This window comes from Octodon degus, unplaced genomic scaffold (assembly GCF_000260255.1).
Source record: "Octodon degus isolate 3935 unplaced genomic scaffold, OctDeg1.0 scaffold00197, whole genome shotgun sequence".
Lineage (NCBI taxonomy): Eukaryota > Metazoa > Chordata > Mammalia > Rodentia > Octodontidae > Octodon > Octodon degus.
The window spans coordinates 2,783,060-2,794,390 of NW_004524773.1; the positions used below are offsets into that span (position 1 = coordinate 2,783,060).

Here is an 11,331-nt window from a genome sequence, read left to right on the forward strand (position 1 = left end):
GGTCCCTGTGCTTTGCTAAGCTTGTTCTAAGTAGGTGCTTTAGACCACTGAGCCATCTCACCAGCCCAGATATTATATTTCTGATGTGCTGAATATGAAACACACATCACCATCTAAGAAGTGTTCCAGTCAAGTATGTTTAAGAAATCCAGTAACTCACACTCCATTTTATGAAAAATACAGAAAATGAAGGCATACATTAAATTTCACCAAGAGAGGGGCCATGGATATAGCTCAGTGGTATAAGCACCTGCCTGGCAAGCACAAGATCCTGAGTTCTATCCCTGGTACAAAAAAAAAAAAGTAAATAAATAAATTTCACCATTAGGACATAAATTCACCATGAGTAACAAGCAAATGTGTCATCCTATGAAATAGCTTTCCTAAACTCTTTGAAGTTTTGCTTCCTTTTCAGCTTCAAATTTTTATGCAACTTAAATCTTTTTTTTTTTTTTTTTTTTCCCCAGAACTGGGGATTGAACTCAGGCCCTTGTGCTTAGCCTGGCAAGCGCTAATTCTACTGAGCCATCTCCCCAGCCCTTGCAACTCAAATCTTAAAAATAAAAAAATAAAAACTGTCAAATTTCTTTTTACCTATTTTCCCAAAATGGGTGAACGGTTATGGGAGGGTTTTCTAAATTCCTTACACCAAAGGTTGCCCTTAAGACATGAACAAGGCGGATGGCCAGATAGCTCAGTGGACTAAAACACCTGCTTAGGAAGAGCACAACAGCCGGGGTTTGATCCCTGGCATGCCCTCCTGGCGCTGCTCCCAGGGTGCCCTGAGACAGCAACTGAGACTGGGCATGGTGGTGCACACCTATAATCCCAGGGCTTGAGGGGCTGAAAACAGGAGAATCACTACGAGTCTGATCTATGTAGAAACCCTGTACTAAATACATAAATAAAAGACATGAACAGTAGTAATGTTAATGATGAAGAACAACAGTTAATATGTATTGATCCTAAGATCTATACCAGGGGCTGGGGAGATAGCTCAGTGGTCTAAGCACCTGCCTGTCAAGCACAGAACGCAGGTTCAATCCCTGGTACCTCATACTGAGCTGGCCACAGAACCCTGGGCATGCCTTGCCAGCCACTGAAACCAGGCATGGTGGTCCATGCCTGTAATCCCAGGGCTCAGGAAGCTGAGATAAGAGGATCACTGTCTTAGTTACTCTTCTCTCATTGCTGGGACAAATACCCAACACTCAAGCTTAGGGAAGGAAAGGTTTATTTACCTCACAGTTACTGGAGGTTTCATAGTTTAAAGCAGCCTGAATTACATAGCAAAACCTTGAGATACTGCCGTCCCATGCTCTACAGGGTCTGGAAGAGAGGCAGGGTGCTGCCGTGTCCAGGATGATCTGCTCTATACCTCCAAGAGAGGCCACCAGGCCTGGGGGTGGCAAGGAGGCACATGCTATCAGCTTAATGGTTTGCGCCTGTCTGGGCCCACCTCAAGCCCCTCCCTGGTCCTCTGCCCACACCTCTCGAGCCACGCGCTGCTCTTCCATCATGACTACCCATGATTTACATGAGGCTTTGAAGGGACAACTAGATACAAGCCATAACATTCCACCCCTGGACCCCCAAAGTCTCATGTACATCCCTTTGTGCAAAAGGCGTTTTAGGCTATCTCTAAGAATTGCCAAAGTCCCAACAGTTTCAGCATTGCTGAAAAGTCTAAGTCCCAAGTCTCTTCCAAGATCCAAGGCAAACTCTTAACTGTGAAGCCCTGTACAAAAGAAAAGTTAAATACATCCAACATTCAAAGGCACAAGATAAACATTGTCATTCCAAAAGGTATACATGGGAGGATACAAACCATTAGGGCCAATACAAGTCCAAAGTCCAGTAGGGCAAACATTAAGTCCTGCAGGTCCTTGTGGAACATTTGAAGTAATCTGTGGTAAATTGTGAACTCCATGTGGCTCTGCCCCTGTGGCACACTTGGTGGAAGCTCCCATGGCTTCTCTGTTAGGCTGGCTTTGCTCCCTCTGCAGTTTCCCTTAGATAATCCACATTCTGGGCTTTTCCAAACTTCTGGTATTTCCACGGAATAGGCTTTTCACTCACAACTTCACACACTGCCCTCTCAGGGGCACACTGCCTGACCTCCCAGGCCTTCTTTTGAAATTGAGGTGGAAGCCTTCCTAACCTCCGAACTCCTGCATTCTGCATGTGCCTAAAACCAGCACCACATGGATGATGCCAAGATCTGTGGCCAGCTGGAGCAGTAGGCAGGCTTTCCTTTCTCTTGGCTGTAGGGGGACAAGTGCCTGGATCGCTGAGCACTCTAATCATGATTCCAAGGAAGAAATTCCGTATGCTGCTGCCATTCTGTAATCTGGTGTGGCTGCTTCCTCCATTCTGAAACCTGGAGTGGCTGCTGCCTCCATTTTGGAACATAGGGTTCTGAGGCTTTCTCCTCAAAGTAAAGTCTCTCACCCTTGTAATTCTGAGGCTGCAAAGGGTGAGCATCTGCCATCTCCTGTGATGCCCTCAGGACATCTTTTCTATTCTCCTGTTCCTCTGGGGCAATGGAGATCTCCTGTGCCTCTTGGGCAATGGAGATCTCTATCTTTGCAGTCCACAGCCTTCCTGGTACTTCCTTTCTGGACAAACTCACATTTTATATCATTCTGCTGGGCTCTTTGCTCTTTATTCTCAACATAAATCTAAGAGCCCCAACAATAACCATGCCACAGCCTCAATATTTTACTACCTTCAGATTTCCTTTGAAAGATTAATCAGTCCTCCATGTTTAATCTCAGTCTCAGGCAAAGTCTCTCAATATAGGCAAAATTCAGACAAATTTTCTACCAAAACAAAACAAATGATCTGGAGTCCAATAACCAATGCAGTCCTTCTTCTCAGCAGAAACCTCTCCAGCCTGGTCTTTATGGGCAGGTTTTCTATGTCTTCTGGTCTGAGCTCTGACCAGTATCTTTTTTAGAACAGCCAAAGCTGTTACAGTACTTCACTTGTAGGTAACATCTCCAAATCTTTCCTATCTTTTCCCATATGCCATTCCCAAAAGCTTGTAATCCACATCATCAGGTATAGCCACAGCAACAACTCCACTCCTCTGGTACCAAATTCTGTCTTAGTTACTCTTCTCTCATTGCTGGGACAAATACTCGACTCTCAGGCTTAGGAAAGGAAAGGTTTATTTAGCTCACAGTTACTGGAGGTTTCATAGTTTAAAGCAGCCTGAATTATATACAAAGACCTCGAGATACTGCCATCCTATGCTACAGGGTCTGGAAGAGAGGCTGGGGTGCCACTGTGTCCAGGATGACCCTCTCCATACTTCCAAGAGAGGCCACCAGGCCTGGGGGGAGGGGGGAGGTGCATGCTGTTTAAGGGTTTGCGCCTCTCTGGCCTTGCCCCTCAAGCCCCACCCTGGTCCTCTGGCCCCGCCCCTTGAGCCATGCAGCTTTGGGGGGACAACTAGATACAAACCATAACAAGCTGTATGAGACTCAGCTGCGTAGCAAGTCCCTGTACCCTAAAAAAAAAAAAAAAAAAAAAAAAAAAAAAATTCTATACCAGATATTGACACTCTTTAGTGGATCTGGTACATACTAAATCCATCTGATCTCTATAGCAGCTCTAAAAATATAGTTAACATCATCAGGACTTAGTTTAAACATAAAAGAGGATAAGCCAGTAATGAGAAGGGGCACTGGCAACAAGTATGATTTGTGCCATGTATAAGAATTTTCCTGTTGGGAGCCGCTGAAGCTAAAATTGATCCTATGTGGGAAGGCAGGATGAGGCCTCATTGCCTAAAGCAGTCAAGCTACCTCAGTCTTGAGAACAACATCCTGCCTGGATATTGTGGGCTTTTGGTCACTAAGCAACCTTGTATCTTGAAACTGTAAAAGTATAAATAAAGGTTCTTATTATTGTTCAGGGAGTCATCTCACCAACCAGACAGGTGAGCCACCACCTAATCCAGCTGTTGTCTTATTGTCTATATTTTCCTCATTCCTACCACAGTTTTTCCCTAGATACAATGGATCACACTGAGAGACCAACAGATCCCTACACTTTCCTGCAATTGTTACATTAATAGGATGGTTGTCTAGGACAAATCTGCTAAGTCTAATAAAGATTGAATGGTGTTGGTAGGCCTCTGTACATTAACAACTGATGTAATTCTCTTATGCTATCATGGACGTGAGAAAATTGTGATTCCCATTTTCCATATCTTTGTATACTATGAATTTTCTGCTAGTCTCATCAGAGAGAGAACAAAGGATTACTTTTGGATTAAATCCTATTTTTGACCTCATGTTGTAGAAAGTGTGAATGGTATCTTTAAAATGGGACAAACTTTTTGTTTTCAATTTCTTTTTTTTTTTTCAAAGTTTTATTGATAAACAGATAGCAATGAGAGTTTCAAATCAAATTGGAAGTACAGTTTCAACAAATAATACACTGCATATATTCTTGTTTTCAATTTCTAATCACTCATGGGCTGATATTCTTGTAAATCAAATGAAAATGTTATACCACCAAAGTACTACAAGCTTCCAAAAATTTGTGTGTACTTCTCTTATAATGGACGGGTGAATAGTTTGTGAGTTGGCAGTAGTCTGTAGAAAGTAAGTGGAGCAGTATCTGTCTAAAAGCCTTTCTATTCTCCTGATTCAAAATTTTTCCTTCAGATGAATTCTCTGATGTACTCTAAGATGTTTACCACACCTACACACATTTTTAGTATATTTCTTACTTTCTTTCTTTTTTCTTTTTCTTTTTTTTTGCTGGTATTGGGGACCAAACTTGGGACCTTATGCTTGCCAGGCAGGCATTTATTCTGCTGAGCTCTCTCTCCATCTCTTATATTTCTTATTTTCTAAAAATTATAAATTCCCTGGTGTTCATCAAACCTTATGCCAGGGTAAGGATCTTTAGCTATTCCTTATATGTAAATGGATAAAATTTGATAAAAATCATACAGAAGTATAAATGCCTTTTCATATTCCTTATATTCAAATACTTCTCCCTAGTATATATTGCTATCATCCATACACAGTGAAGACTATACATTGCACATTCCTTACATTTATAGGCTTTCTCAAGAGCAGGATATCATCTCATGTTAAGTTGTCCATACATAAAGATGTTCATCTCTTCATCACATTTCATCAGCATAAATTTTCTCACTTGAGAAAGTTGTCCATATAAGGGCTTTCCCATATTCTTTATATCCAGAGGGTTTATTACTATTAGTTCTCTCCAGATGATCAAAGTTGAGCCATTAGTAAAGATGTTCCCAAACTCCTCACACTGGTGACCTTTCTCACCAGTATGAAATCTCTGATGAAGGGGGCTGGGGAGATGGCTCAGTGGAATAAGTGCTTCCCTGCCAAGCGCAAGGGCCTGAGTTCAATCTTCGGTTCCACAAAAAAAAAAAAAAAAAAAAGAAAGAAAGAAAGAAATCTGATGAACATTTAGATGATAGACACTATCGACGGTCTTCTCATATGGTTCACAGTGATAGGATTTTTTGTAAGCATAGACTCTTTCATATTTAACAAGCTTGAACCCCAACTAAAGGCCTTCCCACATTCTTTACATTTAAAAGTTTTCTTACCAGTGTGAATTTTCTTATGTTGAGTAAGGTGATAGCCATGGCTTAAAACCTTTCCATGTTCTTTGCATCCATTGGATTTTTCCACAGTGTGGACTCTTCCGTGTTTAACAAGACTTGAACCCCAACTAAAGGCCTTCCCACATTCCTTACATTCATAGACAGTCTCACCAGAATAGATTTTCTGGTGTTAAGTGAGGTAATAGACACAGCTAAAGGCCTTCCCACATTCTTTGTATTCATCAGGTTTCTTGCCAGTATGGATTCTTTCATGTTGGACAAGACTTGATCCACAGTTAAAACCCTTCCTATAGTCCTTACATTTTTAGCGTTTCTCACCAGTATGGAATATTTGATGATAAGTAAGTTGATAGCCCCAAGAGAAAGCTTGACCACATACCTTACACTCATAAGGTTTCTTACCAGTATGGATTTTCTGATGCTGAGTTAGGTGATAACCATGACTGAAAGCCTTCCCACATTCTTTACATTGATAAAGTTTCTCAGCTGTATGAACTCTCTCATGTTTAGCAAGGCTTGGGCTCCAAAAGAAGGCCTTCCCACATTCCTCACATTCATAAGATTTCACATCAATATGAATTTTCTGATGTTGAGTAAGGTGATAACCATGACTAAAGGCCTTCCCGCATGCTTTGCATGCATAGGGTTTCTCACCAGTATGGATTCTCTCATGTTTAACCAGGCTGGTGCTCCAGCTAAAAGTCTTCCCACATTCGCTGCATTTATAGGGTTTCTCACCAGTATGAAATCTCTGATGAACAGTAAATTGATAAGCACTAAAAAAATTCTTCCCACATTCTTTACATTCAAAATATTTTTCAGCTGTACGAGTTCTCTCACGTTGGCCAAGTTTTAAGCTGTGGCTACATGTTTTCTCACATTCCTCACAACAAGCAAAGGTTTTTTCTCTTTTATGAATTCCCTGGTGTGGGATAAGAGGGTTACTTTTGTTGTATGTGGGTATTTTTTCATAGTTGATTAGTACTTGATCAAAGTATCCCTTTTGATGTTCCTGTAATCCTTCAACTTTGCTTTTGCACTTCCAATTATTTCTCAAAATGAATGCCTCAAGGCCAAGGGTTTTTTTCCTTTCATCTCCCATTGGGAAGTATTCATTTCAAAAACATCCTTTCCAGAAAATACATTGTTGGTTTCATATGTTGACTCCAAATCTGAAACAAAACAAGAAAATCACAAATCGTATTTTTTTCGCTAGGAAAACAAAACAAAACAAAAAACAACCCACCTCTATAGTAGAAATAAAACAAACAGAAAATGCCTACTGGAAATGAACTGGTTAGGAGACTTACTGAACTCATTCATGGCAATAAGGGTCTCCCCTGTTATACAATAAGCTCAGTTTTGATTTTTCTACTCTTAGGATCTTAATGCTCTCGCTTGATGGTTTTCTGAAGGATTCACTGACGGCACTTCAGCAAGACTCATTTTCTCATGCTAATGGTAACTTTAAACCCAAATGTGAGCTTCCGTCACCTAAGGCCAGTCACTCAATATCCCTTTTATGTATGACTCTTAATCAAGTTCTTACTGTTACATACTCTAGCTGATTACATTTTTTTCCAACCTAGTCTAAGCTTTCTACAACATATAGTTTGTTTCCTTTACCTCTAGTCAAAAGTCCCTCCTTTTTTTTTCTTTTTTTTTTTCCTGGTACCTTGTACTTGCCAGGCAGGCACTTAAGCTGCTGAGCTATCTCCCTGGCCCCTAAAGTCTCTTTTTTTTTAATTTTTAATTTTTAATTAATTAATTAATTATTTATTTTGCAGAACGGGGGACTGAACTCAGGCCCTTGTGCTTGCCAGGGAAGCGCTTATTCCACTGAGCCATCTCCCCAGCCCCAAAGTCTCTTTTAAGATCTGAATTTAACTCCAGAGTTTAATGGCTGAATTTCCAACTTTGATATATTCTCTGTTTGCTTTTTAGTAAGTGATTTGTTGGGAGGGAAGGAATAATCTCTACTTACCATTTGGCTTTGGTATCCACTGGGTCAAAAAGACAGCAGTTGATCTACAGAAAATTATGTGATTACAGTGGTCCCTCACTTATTGTGCAGGTTATATTCCAGACACACCAGCAATAAGTGAAAATCAGCAAAGTAGTGGCGTTATATTTATTTAGTGTTTATATATATTTTAAGACTTTATAAACCCTTTACACACTCTTATAAACCTGTTCTTAACCATTTTCTAAACTAGTAAACCAGGCTGGTGAGATAGCTCAGTGGACTAAGTGTCTGCTTTGGCAAGTGCAGGGACTAGGGTTAGATCCCCAGTCCCACATGCCACACTGGCCCTGCTCCCAGGGTGCAATGAGCCAGCAATTGAGTCCGGGCATGGTGGCACACACGTGTAAGTCCAACACTAGGGAGACTGAAAACAGGAGGATCACTACGAGTCTGAGCTGCATAGTGAGACCCTGTACCAAATACATAAAAGAGAAAAAGAAAAAAAGAAACTAGCAAACCTATGTAATTTTAACAACATACATATACTGTATGGTACAGCAAAATCCTATGATACAGTGAAAAGTCCACAATAAATAATTTACATTAGTATTTTTTTGAAAACCCGCAAAACAGTGAATCTGTGAAAGTTGAACTGCGACATAGGGAGGGACTGCTGTACTTCCCACTCCTTAAATTTGTCATGAGTCACTAATGATGGGTCAGTATGTAGTTTTGTAATGAGTTCTACAGGAAACTTGCAGTTTGAGTTATACAGCAAGATCACAATCTAATGACTACCAGACACTAGACTGGTCCCGACTACACAACTGGCAAAATGGACTTCACCACTTTACAGTTCTGTAATCCCAGCACTCAAGAGGCTAAGGCAGGAAGATTGCCATGAGTTTGAGGTCAGCCTGGGCTACATAAGCAAGTTCAAGGCCAGACTTCACTACATAGTGAGTCCCTATCTCAAAAGAAAACTAAACAAACAATTAAAAAACAAAGATTAAAAAAATAAGAATAAAAATAAAAAAAACAAAGATAAGCACTAGGGCTCAGATTCAATCCCTGGTACTGGGCATGATGGTGCACGCCTATAACCCCAGTGCTGGGGAGGCTGAAACAGGAGGACCACTATGAGTCTGAGCTGCATAGTGAGAATCTGTACCAAATACATAAAAACTAAATAAATAAATAAATAAATAAATGAAATAAGCAAAGATAAAGACTTCTTTTTTTCTGCCTCCCATCTTTTGTGCTCCACAGCCCTGTGTTTTGAATTGAGGGTGTTGTTGGTTTTGTTTTTGTTTTTTTACCGAGAGTGGAACTCAGGACCTTGTGCTTGCCAGATAGGTGCTGCACTGCTGAGCCATATCCCAGCAAGACTTCTAAGAAGGAAAAAAAAAAAAAAAAAAAAGAAAGAAAGAAAAGATGTGATCACCTCAGTTACAAAGTGATCTTATTTTAGATTCACTCAGGGCTCCATCTCCTTAAAGCGAATACAGCACAGCCACTAAGAACAAGCTCTGTGGTCACACTTTCCAGGTTTACTTCCTGCCTTCCTCTCCCACCAGCACTATGACTTTGAAAGTCATTTAAACTGCATGTGCTGGGGCCAGGGAGATGGCTCAGTAGAATAAGCACTTCCCTGGCAAGCACAAGGGCCTGAGTTCAATCCCTGGTTCCACCTAAAAAATAATAATAAAAAATAAATAAATAAACTGCATGTGCCTCAGTATCTAAATCTACAAAATGGGGATAAAATGGTACCTACATCAGAGGATGTTTTATAGGTCAACTAAGTATATTTCTACCGCTTAGAACAGAGCCTAAGGGCTGGGTATATAGCTCAGTGGCATAAGAGCCTGCCTCACAAGTGCACGGTCTGAAGTTTGATTCCTGGTATAAAAAAAAAAAAAAAAAAAACCAAAGCCTACTTCCCAGAACAGTACTAATTACTATTACATTTGCTACTGAAATGTTGTTTTCTTTTTCTTTTTCTGTTCTACTACTGTTGTTATCTTCTAAGGACAAAAACAGGACATTTTCTAAGACAGTTTAGGACTTGTTAATGTTCAAAGTTCATAGGTTGTAACTTTGAACTTCAGATCCATTGTAAGGAACATGTTCACTTTAGTTTTAAATGCATTCTACTCTATTCATTTAATCCACCACTAAAGAAAGTACAGAAGTTCTTGAAAGTTAAAAGATTACAGGGCTGGGAAGATAGCTTGGCAGTCTAAGCACCTGCCTAGCAAACACAAGGACCCAGGTTCGTTCTCTGGAACCCAGGTGCACCACCATGCCAGCAACCAAAGATTGGTTGTTTTTTTTTAAGAACTTTATTTATGTGTGTGTGTGTGTGTGTGTGTGTGGCCAGCTCAGCCCACCAGGGGGCGGGGCTGGCTGGCATGTGGTGCTGGGGGATTGAACCGCGGTCCCTGTGCTTTGCTAAGCTTGTTCTAAGTAGGTGCTTTAGACCACTGAGCCATCTCACCAGCCCCAACCAAGGACTGTTGTGAGTTCAAGACTGGACTGGACTATAAAGTGAACTCAAGAACAGCCTGAATTGCATAGAAAGACCCTATCTCAAAAAGACAAAATGAATTAAAATAAAATCTTGTTATTATATTTTGATGTATATATTTGGTACAGGGTAACTATGCAACTTAGGCTCCTAGTTATCCTTTTCTCTCAGCCTCCCCAGCACTGGGATTACAGGTATGCACCACTACGCTGGGCCAAGATAGGTAATTTTAACTTCATTCTCTGTATGTCTTCTGGGCTGCTAATGTGTGTGTGTGTGTGTGTGTGTGTGTGTGCACGCGTGTGTGCCAGGCCTGCATTAATTGCATAAGAAGAAACACAAATACACACATACAAATATTTAAAAAAACTGTGTGATACTGAAAACTTGACGCCAAGAGCTGCACGGGCTTGTTTTCCAAAGAAAAGTACTGTTTCAAGGGAGAGACAACTTCTAGGGATACCGCAGAGCTATTTCAAAAATTATTCGGAACAGGGCCTGTGAGTGGGAGTGCGTGCCCAGGTCACATTCTGCTAAGAGGTAATAAATACAGCTGAGTTTAAAAACAAAAAACAAAAAAACAAAAAAAAACAAAACTGTGTGACAGGGAGGCATATCATTAAGAGCACAGAGCCAGCAGGACTAACACTGCAAATCAGCACGGCCTGAAGTGCAGGATACCCAGCTGCTCTTGACCATGCTGCATGCTGTAGCTGTCACTCAGAAATTGAGGAGACATCGCCACGGTCAAGGTTCTCCTTTGGCCAGCATGACCACAGGGAAGCTGCATTCAAAGTCTGAAGAAGAAAATATCCTTTGCACACACAGGACAGTACTTGGTACACAGCAGATGTTTGGTAAGTGTGGCTGTGCATCTCCACTTCTGCACTAAATGACCTAATAAAATAACATTTTGAAGGATTTTTTTTTGGTGAGGGGCTGGCTCAGGCTGCCTTAAGGGTGGGTCTGGGCATCAAAACCACGGTATCCTATGCCTGACTGTGTTTGCATAAGCAGGCACTTAAATAACTGATCTAACCGGCAGGCCCCAAAATAACATTTTGGATACACTCCTTAAAATGTTTGAGGGCTGGTGAGATGGCTCAGTGGTCTAAAGCACCTACTTAGAACAAGCTTAGCAAAGTACAGGGACCACGGTTCAATCCCCCAGCACCACATGCCAGCCAGCCCCGCCCCCTGGTGGGCTGA

The 11,331-nt window shown here is 41.1% G+C and overlaps 1 protein-coding gene across 1 annotated transcript in view; it reads right to left on the reverse strand.

Annotated features, from left to right (window-relative positions):
- Positions 1-5,451: 5,451 nt before the first annotated feature.
- Positions 5,452-11,331, reverse strand: part of Znf283 (zinc finger protein 283) — a gene marked incomplete at its 3' end in the record, with an annotated part of 9,676 nt that continues 3,796 nt past the window's right edge. The window contains 2 exon segments of the mRNA XM_023704478.1: positions 5,452-5,555; positions 5,558-6,798. Of these exon segments, the coding sequence (XP_023560246.1) occupies positions 5,452-5,555; positions 5,558-6,728 (1,275 nt within the window).